This window comes from Elaeis guineensis, chromosome 6 (genome assembly GCF_000442705.2).
Source record: "Elaeis guineensis isolate ETL-2024a chromosome 6, EG11, whole genome shotgun sequence".
Taxonomy (NCBI): Eukaryota; Viridiplantae; Streptophyta; class Magnoliopsida; order Arecales; family Arecaceae; genus Elaeis; species Elaeis guineensis.
This window is the reverse complement of record NC_025998.2, coordinates 3,085,664-3,107,013: the sequence shown is the minus strand read 5'-3', so window position 1 is coordinate 3,107,013 and position 21,350 is coordinate 3,085,664. Positions and strand designations below refer to the sequence as shown.

The 21,350-nt window shown below is 37.9% G+C and overlaps 1 protein-coding gene across 1 annotated transcript; it reads left to right on the top strand.

Moving 5' to 3' along the window:
- Window positions 1–3,378: 3,378 nt before the first annotated feature.
- LOC105047641 (single myb histone 4) lies at window positions 3,379–20,416 on the top strand (the record flags this gene model as incomplete). Its single annotated transcript, XM_073258906.1, is given in 6 exon segments — window positions 3,379–3,613; window positions 13,203–13,402; window positions 14,273–14,357; window positions 18,552–18,635; window positions 19,627–19,909; window positions 20,010–20,416. Coding segments are annotated over 6 exon segments (834 nt in total). The 3' UTR covers window positions 20,042–20,416.
- Between the last annotated feature and the right edge of the window lie 934 nt (window positions 20,417–21,350).

Here is a 21,350-nt window from a genome sequence, read left to right as displayed (position 1 = left end):
AGTAGGCGGCTTGATTTTATCTCATGAAAATCCGTGAGGGCTGTGTTCGGCCAGAAACCAGAGAAGATCGAGGCCCGTGAAGGAGAGAGAGAAGGTCGTATGCTGTGAGAGGAGCAGGAGACTCCTGGACAGCGGACGTCGTCACTTCAAGGGTTCAGGGGATCTTCCAAGAGAGAGAGAGTTTTGAGAGGAAAACTTCTAGTGAGAGAGAATTAGATGTACAAGGGTTGAGGATGAGGTCTCCTCTTGTAAATTTTTTTTTCATAGTGAAGTTTGTATGTCCCGTGGAGACGAGCTCTTTTGTGGCTGATCCACGTATTTTGATTATTTTGTTTTGTTTCTTCTTTTTCCTGCTGCATCGCGTGGTACTGAAAAGATTTTGAGAGATGGTGTCCTAGCCAGATATCCATCCAACAAACTCCTATGGCACATTGCATATCTGGGTGCTTTGTGGTGTTAATCTGATGCCCAAGCTAATGCTTAATGGGTCTCTTTTTTTCTTTTTTTGGGTAAGATAATGGGTCTCTTTATAAATCATCTATACTCTACATGATCCCTACTTGCTAGATAAATTGCTGCAGATTCATTTGTTTCTTGGGGTCCTGGTCAGACCCGCTCCAGAAGTCATATGCTTTTCCTCTGGTTTCAATGCTCGTTGTTTTGATATCTTATCCACTCGAAACACTTATCACAAGATTAAATCTTTGTATTACTCTCCATAGAGAAGGGAATATGTCTGTACCTACCTTAAACCAGGATGTATTTCTTGAGATCCTTGTTTTTGGTTTTTAATTGGGGGTAGGCCGTTGGTCGTGTTATCTAGCAGCAGCAGGTTCAAGTTATGTATTGTAAAACTTTCATATCAGTATATTGCCTCTAGGCCTCTTCTTACCACACACACACACACACAAAAAAAATAAAAAAATTAAAGAAGAAGAAGAAGAAGAAGAACATGGTGTCACGCACACTGATCATTTGCCGATAGTTATTATTCATTTACGATTGCCACAAAATCTTCTTCCAACCATGAAGTAGGGAGTTCATGCTGCTGACATGCTCCATGTAACCTAGACTATGTAGCATGGAGCTTTACGTTGGTAGTAAGTTATCTTCTTAGTCACATAATTTGAACTTTATAGTTGTTTTTTGGATTTTTTTTATGATGCTTCAAATAGTAAAATCATCTTCTACCAAAGTCTAAGTTTTGGCCATTTGATTCAATGTGAATGGTTAGGATTAACTGTATGTACGTCACCAACCATATGTGTGATTGGTATAGTATTTTTCATGAAATCCAAAACTATTTTCACACAGGGATGAATAGCGAAGGAGTATAATTTTATTGAAGTTCAAGGACTCTCCTAAAACAGCTCTCTCCTTCAATCAAATAGTTAGGCTCTTACCATGGAACTCATATAGGAAGAAGCGTTAGGCAGATGGAGGGAAAAAAATAGAGGAGGAGGGAGGCAGATGGAGGGAAAGGAAATAGAGGAGGAGGGACAGGTTAAAGATGGAGGAGAGAGGAGGAGGAAGGTTGAGTTGAATATGGAGGAAGGAAGGAGGAGAAGGGATAGATTGAAGACGAAGAAGAGGAGAAGGAAGAGGGGTAGATTGAAAATGAAAGAGGACGAAAGGACGAGAAGAGGGGTAGCCGGGTTAGGTGAGGTCGATGGTGGCAGGTGATATCAGGGAGGTAAATAGCTGACAGTGGGAGGTAAGCGGTGGGAATGCAGGTAATAGGCAGTGGGTGATATGCGGCGATGAGAAGGAGATTTTTTTTTAAAAAAAAAGAATAACAATCAGTTACTTAACCTCCTAAAAGGAATTAACCTAACTATCTTTATTGATGGATGGTTAGAATTTTTTTCTTTTTTATAAAAATTAATAAAAAAAGCACCATAGTACATCCCTGGTTCCTTTGTTGAAATATGATACCAAAAGGTTTAACAATATGTTTGGAATTAGTTGTAAATTATTCTATACTATACTTGTATCACATTCTTGCATTCACCTGCTTAGGTGATTAAAAAATGTTGCAATGTCACCATAATCATTCTTCATATCGTGGCACTCAGCATGATAAGCCAAACAAGAACTAAGCATGATTTGAAAATAAGTGCAAAACAAGTTCACTTGCATAGAGGCATCATCCGTGGCTTGATGTTTGCACAATGCTTCTTGCATTGTAAGGATCATAGACTGTGTTGTGTGATTGATGTAAACTATTGTGTGCGGTGGATTTTGATCTGAGATCGTGCTCGTGTGTCAGCAGAAGTTGCTTGTATGCGTCGCACTCCATAATTGTCCTTGCACGTGCATGGCATTGTCACGGGCCGCGGACGTCACGAAAATGATCGCATAAAAATATGTAAACATGCAGCATATCCCTACTCGCTGCAGCGTTGCTACGGTACTTTTCTATTATTCTTTTATAAAGCTTTTTTTGATGACCATTATTCTTTTATAAAGCTATTCGATGAATCCGGGCCGTCCATGAGATGTAGGGGGTAAAATAAAAAGCGTCATTTAATCAGTTCTTTTGGTTCTTAGTTACAAGGGATGCAGATGAGTTTGAGATGGTGCTGCAGAGATGATGAAGCGACATGATGGAGGTCTTGCAATGGTGGCCGGGCAACAGATCACTGGAGAGCAATCATATTTGGTCACGGGGTGGGGCAGACAAGAGTGGCTTGCTATGGCGAGGGGCCAATTTGAAAAAGAGGAAGAAGAAGTGGTGCGAGTAGTGACTTGCGGCCATATTGTTAGTGCAATGGATAGTATTGACGGTTGGATGAAAAAAAAAAAAAAATCGTTGTAATGATGATATTATATTAAATTTATAATAAATTAATTAAAAATAAAAAATTGATGGGATAATGTGGGGCATCATTATACGATGCGATGAAATACGTAACAATGGAAGAAATGTACACGTTTTCGTTGGATCGTGGCAAATTTGGCATAATATTACCGTTGCAGCGAAGTTTTTCTCGGATGAAGAGATGATGCTAAGTAGATTGCACACGTCCTTTATGTCGTGACCGAGCACAGCCTGGGTCTCAGTCGTGGCAAAAGAACCATACAAACTTATCTCACTTGCAAAAGAACCATACAAAGTTATCTCACTTGCGCCCCTGCGCGGGTTCTGGGGCGGTACCGCTGCATGTCCCGTGTAACCTAGTAATTTAGTACCGTTGCCGCCACCAAGTAATGTAGTCTTTGGACAGCATGTCAACTAATAAGACACTCTCCGGTCCCACCATCGATCGCTACCGAGCGCCAGTCTGTGACGACGTACGAATCCGTCGTCTCCCAGCGTTCCATCGTTAATGGAGAAGAAACCCTGATCCTAACCCAAACCCTAGTCCTAGGGGAAAGAGTAGAGGGCTTCTCGATGCCGAGCGAAGGGCGGAGGAGGAGAGGAGAGATCCGAGGAGCGGAATAAGAGGACGAAGGAAAGGTGATGGGGGCTCCGAAGCAGAAGTGGACGCCGGAAGAGGAGGAGGCTCTGAGGGCTGGAGTCGACAAGCACGGCGCCGGCAAGTGGCGGACCATCCAGAAGGATCCTGAGTTCAGCCACTGCCTCTCCACTCGCTCCAACATTGATCTCAAGGTCTGTGAGATCCCTTGCTTCACCTACCTCTCCTTCCTCTTTCCAGTTTGGGGGACTCCGAGTGATCATTCTCGGGTTTCATGGATTTCTCGCGAGAGCTGGATTTCTTCTCTGCTACAGCGTAAAACTGTCACCGGTGCTTTGCTTAAAAAAAAAATAAAAAGGGAATCTCACTGGGTTACATGATATATTTCAGGTCGCTGAAGATTTGGCGTCTTGCAGAATAAAAAATTCCATATTTGGACCGCAGAATTCTAGAAAAATCAAGAAAGAATATTATTTTGTTTGCGTTCTTGTTTGGAACTCTAGCCTTTAAAACAATGTCGGTGCTGATAGTGTGTACTACTGTAACATCCCGGCCCAGGACCAAGCCCAAAATCAAAAAAAAAAAAAAAAAAAAAAAAAAAAAAAATACACAGAGCGGAAGGAGACTCCCGAAGGGAGTCTTCTTCTCCAGTGAATTTCAGAGGGAAGGGGAGTCCTAGGATCACCCGAGCCCCAAGGACCCCTATAAATAAGCCTCTCCCTCTCTCAAGACCTTCCACCGGTGATCTTCGAGCCCGATTTCTCTCCTTTTCTCCGTAGAGGCTGCGGCAACCTCTTCTTGTGTTCGTCGGAAATTGAAGGTCGAAGAGGTCACCGGAGTTCAGGTAAGGGTTCAATCTTTCTCCCTCTCCCTCTTCTCTTTCTTCCCATGTTTTTAAACTCCTCGTCGGCCGTCAGGATCGTCGGAAAATTATTGAAGATAGTAATCCCTGTTTTGCTCTGTTTTGGCCAGGTCCTCTCTTCTCTTTTTCGGCCACCGGCGCCGCCGGTTGCGGCGTCCCATCCCCGAGATCGAACCCCCATCTCCCTCTCTTCCTTCCCTGAAAAATCTCGACCGCCGGCGATCGGCCAATGGCCGAAAATCATGAAGAAAGGGGACGGATCCCCTGTTTTTCAAAAAAAAAAAAAAAAAAAGGGAGAATGCTCGTCGGCCAAACCTAGTCGCCGGCCAGCTCGCATGGCCGCCGGCCGTTGTTGGATCTCCGGCCAGGCCGCCACCCCGCCGGAGCCCGAGCCACCGGGGGGGGGACCTCACGGTCCTCCCCTGTTTCAGCCAAGGGAGGCCGTGGGAAAAGAAAAGAAGAAGAAGAAAAGAAAAGAAAAAGAAAAAGGAAAAACAAAAAGAAAAAGGAAAAAGAAAAAGAAAAGAAAAAGAAAAAAGAAAAGAAAAAAAAAGAAAGAGGAAAATAAAAAATAAAATAAAATAAAAAAAAAAAAAAATTTCTCTCTTCTTCTTCTTTTTTATTTTATTTTATTTTTATTTTTTTTCTCTTTTTCCTTTTTTTTTGATACAAGTGATTAGGATATGACAGAACAGTACTAGAGCCCAAATTTAAGGTCACTAGGGATTGTCATATAAGTGATATCAAAACTTTGGGATTATAATCACTAGAGTATGATTGATAATATCGGAGTTTAAGATTTTGATCATTAAAGGTATGATAGTATGATATTAGAGTTTAGGTTATGATCACTAGGAAATATGATTTAAGTGGTATTTGAGTTTAAGGTTATAATTATTCAGAATTATAATTCTAGTGATATCTGAACTTAGTTTATGATCATGAGGAACATGATAGATATAAAAGAAAAGATTCAATATTTAGATTTCGAATCAATAGATGTTAAGATGAAATTTATGTATAAGTGGCATATGATATCTATAATAGAATTGATGAGTTATATCTTAGATTTCAATTAGTAAGGTTGACCTAAGTATGAAAAGAGTTGACCTTGGAATAAAGTGAGAATTATTGATAAGTTATGTTAAGTATACTAGAGGATTTTGGAATGTAAAACTTATATGATTGAAGATCATGATAACTTTTCTGATTTTGATGTTAATTATCTGAGCATTACAAATTTTAAATTTATCAGAAGGAAGTTAGGATATGGTCTAAGAAGAAATTTCATCATATGAAAGAGAAATATTTTTGAGTACTAAACCTATAAAAAGTCATATATGAAACTCAATCTTAGATGAAAAATATATATATATATATATACTTAAATTTTATTATGAGAATATGAGATACACATCTTGGTGAAATCTTTGGTTACTCAAAATATCATATTCTGAATATGATTCTTTGATCTTTCAAGTTGCATTGAATTTCAAGTCGATAGTTTATTTTTTTAAGTGGATCAAAAGTCTTTTGATATTGTTATTAAATTAAAGAAGAAAATTTATTTTGTCAGAGTATGATATACAGGTTATGATGAAATCTTTTTAATAATTCATATTACTATCTTTGGATTAGATTTTTTTTGTGATTATTGAAGATGGTGAAGTGTATTAATCATTTAAGTCAAAGTTCGGATTTTTAAATTAAATTAAGATATTTTGCTAGTGTTAAATTTTGAATGACTTATACAAGGGACAAGATTTTCTATGGATTTATCGATTAATATTAAGGGTTGTGATGAAGAGAGCTCTATAAGAAATAATCAAGTTGATTCTACTCATAAGGATGTTGGCTTGAGTTCTTTTAGTTGTCAAGTTAGAATTAATTCTTTTAAAAAGAAAGATTGATTTAGAAATTATCTAAATGATTGTAAGGTAAATTTAAGATTAACTCCAATTAATTCTAGACATGTCGGATTTTTTTGAAAAGTGATGAAACTTATGCAATGATTTCAAACATAGAAAGTGGATCAAGATTTAATATGCTATACCCAAAAGTAGTAAAGATAAAGAAACTTAAAATTTTGCCCTAAGTTTTATATGAAATTTGAAGGTTGGATCTATCTAACATATAAGGATATTTTTATCTTTGATATAATTATATAATTTGATAAATTAAGATCAGAGTGCGCAGCAAAAACATGGTGGGTTAAAATGATTAGAAATATTAATTCTTTGATTTCGAAGATATTATGGAATACATTAGTTGAAAATAAAGAATGATTTTTAATCTGATCATAGCCGGATATTTTTTGTCAGTAGGTTGTTTCATTATAGATAATGCCAAGAAAGTTTAGATATCTCAAACAACACAACTTAATTTCGAGGACGAAATTATTTGAAGGGGGGGAGAATGTAACATCCGGCCCAGGACCAAGCCCAAAACCCAAACAAAAAAAAAAAAAAAAAAAAAAAAAACAGAGCGGAAGGAGACTCCCGAAGGGAGTCTTCTTCTCCAGTGAATCCCAGAGGGAAGGGGAGTCCTAGGATCACCCGAGCCCTAAGGACCCCTATAAATAAGCCTCTCCCTCTCTCAAGACCCTCCACCGGTGATCTTCGAGCCCGATTTCTCTCCTTTTCTCCGTAGAGGCTGCGGCAACCTCTTCTTGTGTTCGTCGGAAATTGAAGGTCGAAGAGGTCACCGGAGTTCAGGTAAGGGTTCAATCTTCTCCCTCTCCCTCTTCTCTTTCTTCCCATGTTTTTAAACTCCTCGTCGGCCGTCAGGATCGTCGGAAAATTCTTGAAGATAGTAATCCCTGTTTTGCTCTGTTTTGGCAGGGTCCTCTCTTCTCTTTTTCGGCCACCGGCGCCGCCGGTTGCGGCGTCCCATCCCCGAGATCGAACCCCCATCTCCCTCTCTTCCTTCCCTGAAAAATCTCGACCGCCGGCGATCGGCCAATGGCCGAAAATCATGAAGAAAGGGGACGGATCCCCTGTTTTTCAAAAAAAAAAAAAAAAAAAGGGAGAATGCTCGCCGGCCAAACCTAGTCGCCGGCCAGCTCGCATGGCCGCCGGCCGTTGTTGGATCTCCGGCCAGGCCGCCACCCCGCCGGAGCCCGAGCCACCGGGGGGGACCTCACGGTCCTCCCCTGTTTCAGCCAAGGGAGGCCGTGGGAAAAGAAAAGAAGAAGAAGAAAAGAAAAGAAAAAGGAAAAAGAAAAAGAAAAGAAAAAGGAAAAAGAAAAGAAAAAAAAAGAAAGAGGAAAATAAAAAATAAAATAAAAAAAAAAAAGAAAAGAGAAAATTTTCTCTCTTCTTCTTCTTTTTTATTTTATTTTATTTTTATTTTTTTTTTCTTTTTCCTTTTTTTTTGATACAAGTGATTAGGATATGACATAACAGTACTAGAGCCCAAGTTTAAGGTCACTAGGGATTGTCATATAAGTGATATCAAAACTTTGGGATTATAATCACTAGAGTATGATTGATAATATCGGAGTTTAAGATTTTGATCATTAAAGGTATGATAGTATGATATTAGAGTTTAGGTTATGATCACTAGGAAATATGATTTAAGTGGTATTTGAGTTTAAGGTTATAATTATTCAGAATTATAATTCTAGTGATATCTGAACTTAGTTTATGATCATGAGGAACATGATAGATATAAAAGAAAAGATTCAATATTTAGATTTCGAATCAATAGATGTTAAGATGAAATTTATGTATAAGTGGCATATGATATCTATAATAGAATTGATGAGTTATATCTTAGATTTCAATTAGTAAGGTTGACCTAAGTATGAAAAGAGTTGACCTTGGAATAAAGTGAGAATTATTGATAAGTTATGTTAAGTATACTAGAGGATTTTGGAATGTAAAATTTATATGATTGAAGATCATGATAACTTTTCTGATTTTGATGTTAATTATCTGAGCATTACAAATTTTAAATTTATCAGAAGGAAGTTAGGATATGGTCTAAGAAGAAATTTCATCATATGAGAGAGAAATATTTTTGAGTACTAAACCTATAAAAAGTCATATATGAAACTCAATCTTAGATGAAAAATATATATATATATATATACTTAAATTTTATTATGAGAATATGAGATACACATCTTGGTGAAATCTTTGGTTACTCAAAATATCATATTCTGAATATGATTCTTTGATCTTTCAAGTTGCATTGAATTTCAAGTCGATAGTTTATTTTTTTAAGTGGATCAAAAGTCTTTTGATATTGTTATTAAATTAAAGAAGAAAATTTATTTTGTCAGAGTATGATATACAGGTTATGATGAAATCTTTTTAATAATTCATATTACTATCTTTGGATTAGATTTTTTTTGTGATTATTGAAGATGGTGAAGTGTATTAATCATTTAAGTCAAAGTTCGGATTTTTAAATTAAATTAAGATATTTTGCTAGTGTTAAATTTTGAATGACTTATACAAGGGACAAGATTTTCTATGGATTTATCGATTAATATTAAGGGTTGTGATGAAGAGAGCTCTATAAGAAATAATCAAGTTGATTCTACTCATAAGGATGTTGGCTTGAGTTCTTTTAGTTGTCAAGTTAGAATTAATTCTTTTAAAAAGAAAGATTGATTTAGAAATTATCTAAATGATTGTAAGGTAAATTTAAGATTAACTCCAATTAATTCTAGACATGTCGGATTTTTTTGAAAAGTGATGAAACTTATGCAATGATTTCAAACATAGAAAGTGGATCAAGATTTAATATGCTATACCCAAAAGTAGTAAAGATAAAGAAACTTAAAATTTTGCCCTAAGTTTTATATGAAATTTGAAGGTTGGATCTATCTAACATATAAGGATATTTTTATCTTTGATATAATTATATAATTTGATAAATTAAGATCAGAGTGCGCAGCAAAAACATGGTGGGTTAAAATGATTAGAAATATTAATTCTTTGATTTCGAAGATATTATGGAATACATTAGTTGAAAATAAAGAATGATTTTTAATCTGATCATAGCCGGATATTTTTTGTCAGTAGGTTGTTTCATTATAGATAATGCCAAGAAAGTTTAGATATCTCAAACAACACAACTTAATTTCGAGGACGAAATTATTTGAAGGGGGGGAGAATGTAACATCCCGGCCCAGGACCAAGCCCAAAACCCAAACAAAAAAAAAAAAAAAAAAAAAAAACAGAGCGGAAGGAGACTCCCGAAGGGAGTCTTCTTCTCCAGTGAATCCCAGAGGGAAGGGGAGTCCTAGGATCACCCGAGCCCTAAGGACCCCTATAAATAAGCCTCTCCCTCTCTCAAGACCCTCCACCGGTGATCTTCGAGCCCGATTTCTCTCCTTTTCTCCGTAGAGGCTGCGGCAACCTCTTCTTGTGTTCGTCGGAAATTGAAGGTCGAAGAGGTCACCGGAGTTCAGGTAAGGGTTCAATCTTTCTCCCTCTCCCTCTTCTCTTTCTTCCCATGTTTTTAAACTCCTCGTCGGCCGTCAGGATCGTCGGAAAATCCTTGAAGATAGTAATCCCTGTTTTGCTCTGTTTTGGCCGGGTCCTCTCTTCTCTTTTTCGGCCACCGGCGCCGCCGGTTGCGGCGTCCCATCCCCGTGACCGAACCCCCATCTCCCTCTCTTCCTTCCCTGAAAAATCTCGACCGTCGGCGATCGGCCAATGGCCGAAAATCATGAAGAAAGTGGACGGATCCCCTGTTTTTCAAAAAAAAAAAAAAAAAGGGAGAATGCTCGCCGGCCAAACCTAGTCGCCGGCCAGCTCGCATGGCCGCCGGCCGTTGTTGGATCTCCGGCCAGGCCGCCACTCCGCCGGAGCCCGAGCCACCGGGGGGGGACCTCACGGTCCTCCCCTGTTTCAGCCAAGGGAGGCCGTGGGAAAAGAAAAGAAGAAAAAGAAAAGAAAAAGGAAAAAGAAAAAGAAAAAGGAAAAAGAAAAAGAAAAGAAAAAGGAAAAAGAAAAGAAAAAAAAAAAGAAAGAGGAAAATAAAAAATAAAATAAAAAAAAAAAAGAAAAGAGAAAATTTTCTCTCTCTCCTCTCTCTTCCTTCTCTCTCCAATTTCTCTCTCTAGATTCTCTCTCTATTTTCTCTCTCTAGATCTTTCTCTCTTTTTGTGGATTTTATCTCTCTAGAATCTTTCTACTCTCTCTCTGATTACATCACAAACCCTAGGATAAATTTGAAATAAAAATAAGATGATCTGAGGTTGCTCCGAAATTCGTGCGGTAGATCTGATCCCAGTCCGATCCTATTCGAAATTTATAACACTTGATTCATATTGAGTCATCCTGATAGGACCTTTGATGATCTCGATCATGATTGCCTCATCGAAAAAAATATGAAGATTCTCTCTCCACTTTCTCTCTCTACTTTCTCTCTCTAAAATTTTCTCTCTCTAGAAGTCTTATGGATCAGTGGAGGATCTAGATAATTAGATAAATTCTAATTTTGATTAATCCTAAGAGAGGTCCTCGATCTGTGTTATTAGGATCGATTATCGGTAATTTTCTCTATATATGATTTTTATATTTGATCAGGGTCATGAAGAGATACGATTATCTGCATAAGATATCGAGTGGAATATCTTATTAGAGAAATTTATAAATCAAAGAAGAACATTGATTTCTGTGCTTGGATCAGTCACCGGTAAAGGTAAGAATTCCTGTACATGATCATCATTATATACGTTATTTTATCGTTGGTTTTATCTCATTGGTTTTGCATCGTTGGATTTGAGATCGATGAATTTGTTATATCTGAGATATTGTTATTTATTTATTGATATTGAGCATGAGTATGCTATATCAATACAAATGTATCAGCGATTGATGGCATGATTATGTGTATGACATATTTATTTCACTGTAAAAGATGAATTGATTAATGAAGTTAAATATCATAATTTCATGAATATAAAAAGAAAGAAAATTATGGTTTGGACTGGCCTTGTCATGTGGAATAGCTTGCCAGGAGCTTATGCCTGGGACAGCCCCCACAGGCTTATGTGTGGAAGAATATGATCCGAGAAAGATCATGAAGAATCTGATCCGAGAAAAATCATGAATGATTTGATCCGAGAAAGATCATGGCCACTTTGATCCGAGAAAGATCATGAATATTTCGATCCGAGGAAGATCACAGAAATCGATCCGAATAAAAGATCGTCGCATGATCCTGGTAGTCCAAAGCCAAAGCCAAAGCTAAAGCTAAAGCGAAAAAGAAAAGGATTACAGATGATGTGATAATAGAAGAAAATGAAAAGATAAGACATGAAACAATCGTTGAATAAAATTGTTTCACTTATTTAACATATGATGATGCATTTTTTTGATAAAACAGATAATCTATAAATGTTTGCAGTATTCTGGACAGTGAACATCGACTTTTACGTGTTATTGCATATCATTATTTTCAGATTATATTATTATATTGGTGTGATATGGAAATTCTTACTGGGCTGTAAAGCTCACACCCCTTCATTTTTTTTTTCTTCTCAGAGTTACAAGATGTCCATGGTTGGCTATGGTATGGATTTGTGAGTGAGCGGATGCATAGATAGAGTACCGTTGATACCTGATCAGAGGATTGAAGGAATGTTAATTGTAATTATGCAAGATTTTATGAATTATTATTGAAATTAATTATTATGGATGTTAAGGTTGTAGTGATTTAATTTGGCCTTGCATATTCTTTAGGGCTTGCTCTAAGGAGTGTGCGGCCATCACGTATCCGACCCGGATGTTGGGTTCGGGGCGTGACAACTACTGTGTTCTGAAGATTGAAAATGTGATGTTTTGTGTTAGAAAGGACTGAGATGGATGAAACAGGAGTATAGATTCAGTTGGCTGACAATGTAACGACATGAGCATAAACAGAGCGTAGAAAGAGGAGAAGCCACGTTGACGTGTAGCACCTGTACAAAAAAAATTCGAGTTTTGGCTTCATTAATTATGACATCTACTTGTCCCATTCGATTGGTAGCTAAGTTCAAACAGTTTGATGGCTGCACTAATTAGGCTGATAGATGTAGAGATAGCTAATAAAAATTCCCCTAGCAGTGAAAAACAAACTTAAAACAATGTCGGCGCTGATAGTGTGTACTACTGTGTTGTGAAGACTGAAAGTGTGATTTTTTGTGTTAGAAAGGACTGAGATGGATGAAACGGGAGTATAGATTCAGTTGGCTGACAATGTGATGGCATGAATATAAACAGAGCGTAGAAAGAGGAGAAGCCACGATGACTTGTAGTACCTGTACAAAAAAAATTCGAGTTTTGGCTTCATTAATTGTGACATCTACGTGTCCCATTCGATTGGTAGCTAAGTTCAAACAATTTGATGGCTGCACTAATTAGGCTGATAGATAAAGAGATGGCTGATAGAAAGGATTGGAGGTCGCATGTGATGCTGAAAAAAATTCCCCTAGCAGTGAAAAACAAACTTAATTCAGTCCTGGTGCATCATTTTCTGACAAGTGGTGTGCTCTGCATTTGTCAGATAGCAGTAAATGAGCTGAAACCGACACTTTCTTTTTCTTATCTGATATGCATGTCTGTGTCTGTGCGCAGCCTAAGAATTATTCTTTTGTTGTATTGCACCATCGATGGAGGATTGGCACGTTGTCTCTCAATGGCTTTATCCAGCACCTATTTTCCTTATTATGCTGTTTTTAGCTTGTTATATTGTTCTGTCACTTTATGTCACTATGCCTTTGGAGTTCCAGTTATTCATCAAGAATGATGCTGCTAACCACAAGTTTGATCAGATACTCATGTTCCGAGAAAAATAATTAGCATGTTATCCTGCTGAATCTCATTACCTTAAATGTTAAATATATAATATTATCTTGTTTTATTGATTCTAATTCGTTGGGTTTATCCTCCCATTAATTTATTTTTTTGTACACAATTCAGGACAAATGGAGGAACATGAGTATTAGTGCTAGTGGCCATGGCTCTCGGGAAAAGATAAGGACACCAAAAATAAAAGGTCTTCCTGCTATTCCATCAACAAACTCCCAGAAGCTTACTGTCTCTGCCCCACAAAAAGATGCTGGAGTACTCACAATGGTGAATTCTACAAAGAACTCACAAGATGGGAAGAATCCTCCTCGGTATATCTTGCTTTTGTTTTCTAACTTCTGCATTTTCATTGCACATATAATCTTGTTATTTTAATGAAAAATATTGCATTAAACTTTGAACCATCAGCAACACCGTTTAACATAGTATCAGAGCTGTCTCCTTGGAACAATTTGAAAAAAATGAAAAAGGTCATACTCGGATAAAAACCAATAATTGAGATCAGTTGGGACATGGCACACAAATGTCAGTGCAAATTAAATTGAAATTGCCAGAGCTTTATGCTTTGAAGTCATAAATCAATTGGAAGGTGCATTATTAGGTAAGCTCGAGCAAGTGATTCACTCCATCTTTGTCTATAGATTTCTTGGTGCAATGTTGCTAACTCCACTACAGAGATGCACTTCAGAAGCAGGGAAAAAGTTTTTTTTTTTTTTTTTTAAAAAAGCAAAGCATTGAGTTATGGTTGTTATTGTTGTTTATGTTAGCGAGCACATTTTTATTTTTTGACACTGTGTTCTTTTGTTAATGTAGTTTTGAATACCAGTTGCAAGTAGGTTGTCCAGAACCAACCACTAAGGCAGATATCTTATGTAAGCATGAAGTCAATCCGTTTTCATTGGCTTTGATGCCCCTTTTATCTTTCTTCAGACATGATTCCTTGTATAAGGATGAAGTGATCGAGTATTTTTGATATGTGTCGATGAAAAGCATGTAATGTGTTATGTTTTCATTGCTTGGACATGTCATGCATATTTGGGAGGTTAATTAACCATTTTCTAATCTGATGCATGCACTCATGGTGCTGGTGACTTTTTGTCACCATCTTGCACATTTTCTTCACAGGTACCCCTAGCATTTTTGTATCTGGACTTAAAGGGCACCTATTTTTACAATTTCAGGTACACTGCAATGATAATTGAAGCTCTCGTGGCAATGCAAAAGCAAAATGGTTCAGAAATTGGTGCAATTTGTACCTTTATAGAGGTCAGTGTGTGCTTTCATCACTACAATGATACTTAGCGAAACATGTATTTCACTTTCATTTTTCCCTTTCTTCTTATTGCCCAGCATGTGAAGGGTCACTAGGATAGTAGTGATCTTATATGCCTCCTTGTTATATCTGCTATGCTGATACGAATCATATAAATAATAACAATGAGAAGCATATTGATATTGCTTCCACTATTTCAGGCATCTAATGATATAAAAAGAGGTTATTGATCTCTGGTTCATATGCATTAAAAAGCATGTAACATGTAGCCTCGAGTTCTGTTATAGACTTGCCTATGGCCTGATCCCACCTCCATTGAGAACACAATTGAAATTTCATCACATGAAAGGTATAATAGGCACAAAGCATAAACATTTCATCTTATCCAGTTCATCTTCATGGTTCTTACTCTGTCAATAGTGTTCATACTCAAGTTCAGATCCTCCAAAACATAAAGTGTCTTCAATTATCTTCCTTTCTAATCTCTTCCAACTATTTCATGCTAATTTCCTAGTTTTTACTTAATATGTGACAAATCCAACTTGAATTTAGGACCTTCTTCCTGTAGTGATAATTTATCGTGAGAATGTGCATGTTGTTTGACCAGGCCTATTAAGAAAGGCCTTAATATAGACAATATATCTATTATAATTTGAGTAATAATAAATGCGTAGGTCACTAGTCTTGTCAAGACTGTATATTATTAATATTAAATACTTTTGGCAACAAGAGGCCATGTTTTAGCCTGCACTTCTCCTTTGAGATAAGGAATATTTGGCTCACATCCCAGAATTTTTGCTTCTTTACCTTCATCCATAATATTTACAAATGGAATATTTTTATCTTTTCTTTTGCTTTTGTGTCTAACATAGAGGAGCTTGGAATAACATTAGAGATGGCTGTAAATAGGATTATTAGGTGAATGAAGATCCATAAAGCAAAGCCCAAATTGTTCGAAAAAGGCTGGATGGTTATGTTTTTCCCTTTTTATGTCTAAATAAGAAGTTCAACAATGAGATCCAGTTATAGCATCAGATCCATAAACTTCTGCCTAGCACTAGTCGAATTTGTAATGTTTCTCATGGATAGGATTGAAACTGGGCTCGGGTCGGCCAGAGGCCCACCGGCTCTCCCGACTTCAGGCCAGGCTTCGGGCTCGGCTCGAAACAGTTTAGGCTGAGTTTGGGCTTAATTATAGAGTCCATTTGTATTTCAAGTCGGGCTTGGGTATACTTTGACCTGGCCCGGGCCCAGGCCTGAACCCGAAATCTAGCCCAAAGTTCAATCCAACTTATCAGAAAATCCAACGGTGCATAACCCTCTATCATTTCTCTGCCCTCTGACCTCTCTCTCCATCTCCATTTCTCCTTAGCTTCTCTCCTTGAGTCCTCCTCTTTCTGCGGACCTTGGGTTTCTTTGATAAATCTCCCGCATTCTAGATCCCAACTCCCGATCCCATCAAGCTCCCTTCTTTCCCCCAAATACTTGATCCTGTCCCTAAAATTAACCCGGTCTCGCTTCACTGGTGCTGGAATAGGATTTCTGATCTTGGATTCAAGGGGAGAAATCGGAGAAATTGGGGGTCAGCATCCATATCTGTGTCGGCGATCGCCCTCTATATGAGCATCTCGGGTGTTGTCTGCTCGAACCCCACCATTCTTGCCATATCGCCTCCTCCCATGGCCCCTGCGACTTCGACCTCAACCCTCGCCCACCATCCTCCTCTGCCACCTCCTCATCCCAAAAGCCGATCTTCAGTGGCCTTTCCTACCTATTCTCTTCTCCGGTCGCCCGCCATGTCGCCGCCTCAAGGATCCCGCGTCCGACTCGTTTGTCCGCGATGGTTGTTGTGACGCTGTCGGCTCCCTCACTGCCCTTTACCCCCATCCCTCCACCACTGCCAGCCCTGAGGACGCCTCCGTCGTTGCCGGTGGCGATGGGTCCTCCTCCCTGGTTGGATAGGGCTTAGGGTTTTATTTTATTTTATTTTTAAGAGATGGAAGAAAGATGGTGTGGGTGGGCTAGCCCAGTCGGATTCGGGCCGGGCTCGGGCCTAAGTCTTTCAAAAAAATTTCGGGCCTAAGTTCGGCCCGAAGCCTGAAAAACAATATCGGGCTGGGCTCGGGCAGGGGTATGACCCGGTCCGGCCCGGCCCACTTCCAGCCCTACGTCATGGAAAATCCTAAAATAAGAGATTTTATAAGTTCTTGGAAAATAACTTTGGTTTCATATTACAATGCATGTTGTGCTCGATATCTTTAGTTCTTTACAACCAAATGGTTGATATTACATTTTAACAGTATAAATTTATTTATTTATTTTTTTTTTTTTTGCCTTTATTGTTACCATTTGCAAGTGCATATTGCATAATGTTATATGTGTCGCTTTCTTCTAATTATGCAAAAAATGCCTGTGTTTTTGGGCTACAACTCTAGGTTATTCAACAAATCACAATATTTTTACTTTGAACTCCATAGGTTAGTAAATTTTAAATGTTTCAATGCATTGATAATGTCCGATGCTTCATGGCGAGTAAAATTGATCTACCTTGGTGAATAAATCATCCTTCAGTAGTTTGCCATGACAATGCATGCTGACTGAGAAAAGTTTGAGTTTAATTTATTACTATATTTTGTTAAGTGACTTCCCCATTTTTATAGAAAAAGACAGTATGCATGATCAGGATGATTGGGATCCTTTTTATTTTTAAATGAATCAACATGTTGTTTTCGTGTTCAAATCATCATAACTTGATTATTGTCTAATCATTGGAAAAGCACTTATTAGGAATCTTCATGTGTGCACCTCTCTGCAGAAGTAATTAGGGCTTGGCATTCGAGGTATCAGGAATGAACTATACTTAATGTTTGGTTCCCTGATTCTCGCTGAAACTATGCTCTGATATGCTCAATTTAGTCGATCCTTTCTCTTGTAGACTGTTCACATTGCCTTCCTAAATAAAAATCATCTAAGTTGACATATTGAAAGCAATAAAGCCCAATCATGCTTTATGTTTGATTTAGGTGAGATGCTTTTTATGTTAAAGCAAACCAACACACTCCAAAACAACAATTTGGAACTATAGACTGACTTTAAAGTGACAATATTAGGAAACTATCTGGGATGAACCATGCTTTTTCTGGGAAAGAAGAGAAACATGCACTCCATTGCAACAACTTTAAACTATAGTATGACATCAAAATGACAAATTCAGGAAAGTGGGTTGAGTTAAAAAGCTACATTGAGCAACTATTTCTTTCCTCTGCATCTTTTGATCATAGTACTCTGACCAGTACATGATAATACAGAAAAAGTTTGGATGCTATTAGCTATGCAGATGCTGACCTAAATAAAGAGTCTGCAATATGCGTGTAGACATGAACTGTAAATGATAGTTGAAAGATAATTATATTTTAAATTTAGTTTTTACCAAAAGGGTTTTTTTTTTTTTGTTTATTTGGCGGCAATGTTGTGGTAATAAGCCACCACCATGGTTTGGAACCTGGCCTTTCCAAGAGCAGGCCTTCAGGACAGGGTCCAAATTATTGGACTCAAATCCTGTTGGCACGGTAAAGTATTGCTAGAATGGTAAAAATAGCTGCCTCAATAATGCATCTGGGACAGCTTTCTTACTCATCTGGTTTGCAACATTTGCTGAGAAATTACTTACTATCTTTTCCTTATGCTATCTACTATGAAAAACATGAGGCTTTTGTCCTCTGATTTACACAGTAAATCTGTGAAGATTGAAAGAGAACTTATTTTCTCTGAATGCATATATATGTTCCCATCTACAAGACGTGTGGCCAGTTCAACGAAATTTAATACTCTATGCTTATATTATTAGTCAGCATTTGTTTTATATTTTCCTGCAGTAGATTTCCTATTGCAACTGATTCACTTTTGTGGTCCAAATTATTCAGATAATCCTGCAAATTGGCTACAAGCAATTCAGGTTCTATTACATGTATGAATAGCAATATGTATTAGTTCCATGTAAGGAAAGTAAATATAACTTTTCATATATCTAAGACCTTCCTATTACAAGGCTTATTATATAAGACCTTACCATTAGATATTGTGTAATGAATATTCTGTGTGATAAGGTTGTCATTAATTTCTGCTAAGCAATGTAGGCTTGTTTCTATGTTTATTATACTTAATTTGTCTCTTTAATATTTATTCAGAAAAAGCATGAAGTACCACAGAATTTTAGGAGGCTGCTTAGTTCAAAGTTAAGACGGCTCGTTGCACAGAATAAAATAGAAAAGGTGAATACAATTTTCCAACCTGACAGCGAAGGTACTTTTTTTTAAAAGAACAAGATTTAATGATGGTACTTATGTATGTATACGATATTTTACCTTAATTCAGGAACTGTAAGATATCTTGCCATGAATATATGATTTCATAATGACTCAAAGTTTCACTGTGACGGATATGTAGTTTTGTTTTAAAGTGTCAGTTTGTGCATTCTTCTTGCTACTTGTCTTAAAGCATGGACTCCATCATATGACTGATATGTATTTTTGTGGCTATGTGGATAGGGATACAAATCTACTTGATGGAACCAAGTGCAATTTTTTTGTCAACCTTGTAGATACTTCTGCTGGTTCCTGCAATGCTAGTACACATGATACATGCACACGCTTACCTGTGTGTGTACATTCCTTTACACAAAATAGAAAGCAATGTATGCAAGTGATTATTTGTTTCTCCTCCTTGCCTTCTGACTTCCACAAAATCCTTCACGAAAGTGAAATGATAAATTGTTTGGCAGACCAGTCCATGAATCTTGACTGATTATCTTGTTAAATTTTTTATTTTGGTCTTTAGTTGTGAAGTACCTTGTGTTATGGTACCAATTACTCAGTGCAAACAAAATCAGACAGGGACACATGCGTGTGTGCACACACAGACAGAGAGAGAGAAGAGGGGGGAGGGGGGGGGGGGGTGGGAGGAGCTGGGAAGAGAGATTCATTCTTCTTTCCTTTTCTTTCCCCTTGTAGGAAAATGGTGGGATTGCTGCTGTCTGGGTTGGGACGTGAACTTCTCATATTGTGCACTTAAGGGGAAGGATGCCAGTCAGCAGACACAAGTTCTGTTGGCTTCTTTAAATTTATAAAAAAAATTAGGAAGTAGGTCTCTGGAAGGATTAAAGCACGTAGACAAACACCCATGCATCAACATGAACGCGTGCAAAAAAGAACAATAACTATTCATATCTACCAACCAGTCATATGCTGTAAAAACAATATGCAGATTCAGAAGGGGTACAGGCTCAAAGATTCCTCCTTCGCAGCAAAAACTCCTACTCTGAAACGAAAGGATCCAGCCAACCGCTCAAAGCTGCCTCAGAATTTTGGGTCATGCAACTCCCCAAACCTTATCGTGGATGCAGCGATAACTGTTGCTTACAAAATTGCAGATGCAGAGGCCAAATCATTTCTTGCGTCTGAAGCTGTTAAGGAAGCTGAGAAGATATCAAAGATGGCTGAAGAGACAGATTCACTGCTCCTGTTAGCAAAAGAGATCTTTGAGAGATGTAAATAGAGATGATTGATTTTTTTTCCTCAATGTTTCTTCATGTTTGTGCCTCTTCTTTTCTTTATATACTCATAAGGTTCTCTTTTGTTATGCCACAGGTGCAGGTGGTGAAATCATGACCATGGCTTAAAAGCTGCATGACAGAATTCACGATCTTCCCCTTGATGGATTAAACTTTTGTACATGAAACTTGCGTTGCTTTTTCAGTTGTGGTTGCCAGCATGGAATTAACTTGTTGTGGTAAGAGAGACTTAACAGGAACATGGTGGGATCACCCTGTCAGGAATGTATGATAAAGCTTCTTTGTATAAATATGCCCTTTTGTCAGGTGACCACCAGAATCGCTTGTTGCATTCATCAATGAGGGGAAAATATCCACCACCTCCATTAAAATAATTGTGGTAGTATCGCTGCTCATGACATTAGGGATACTGCTTAAGATGGTCAGCACCCCTCGTATTTTATTTGGATATAAGCTGGCTTGTCCACAGCTAAAAATAGTGAAATCATGTTCTTTAAGACCTTGGTAGGCATTTCTGCTTCCTATCTGAAAATCTTTTGGTTTGTTTCTTTCTAGAGGCACCAGATATATGTTTGGGCAATTAACTCCCATGCACGATGGAGAAATAATATGGTATGCAATTCATTGAAGATCTCTCTAAGTGCTCTGTTTAAGTAGACAGTGACTTTGAATGTCAAGCATCTGAAGCAATTTCTGCCATATCTCTAGGGAGCATGATCAGGGTTTTCTGGCTAGACGTTGCATGGTGCGCAAAAGAGGTGGTGCAGGCCTTTTTATTTTTTTGCGGCTTTTCAGTGTCAATATCCTTCCTTGTAGCGCTAACCATGAGAAGTTGAGGAATTCAGTTGGAAGATATATTTACGTTGATCCCTGTTGTATTGGGAAGAAGGCATGATTGAGTGAGAAGATATGGATTGATGTCCATCTCCAAGGAGGCTTGTAAGGTTTGTCGGAAATTGATAGGAGGGTGCAGAGGTCTACAAAATAATCCTTCTAGCGCGACAGCCTTTTATCAATCTTGTCTTCGAGCGGTTGCCAGAAATGTTTAGGAGGTTTTTGACCCCGTCATGGAGCGGCCCTGCGAAAATAAGCGGTTGATAGCTCTGTTACTTTGCAGTTGAGTTGACTGGCAAAAGATTGGACCTTGGTTCGGTTGGGGTCCAAGATAAACCAAGGTCGTCTTCGTGTGGTTTATGTCGAGACCAGTGATTATCTCCAAATAGTGGAAGAACTTAATGGCAGTGATTTGTTCTTGTGAAGCTTTATAGAACAAAATTGTATCGTCCGCAAATTATAGAAGAGTAATTTTCTCATTATTTGTTCCTCAAGAATGATGTCAGCTACAACTTTCCACTGGATAATTTTGTTTAGAACAACTGCCAGGTTTGATAAAAAGAAGGAAACCCATCTGGGCTAG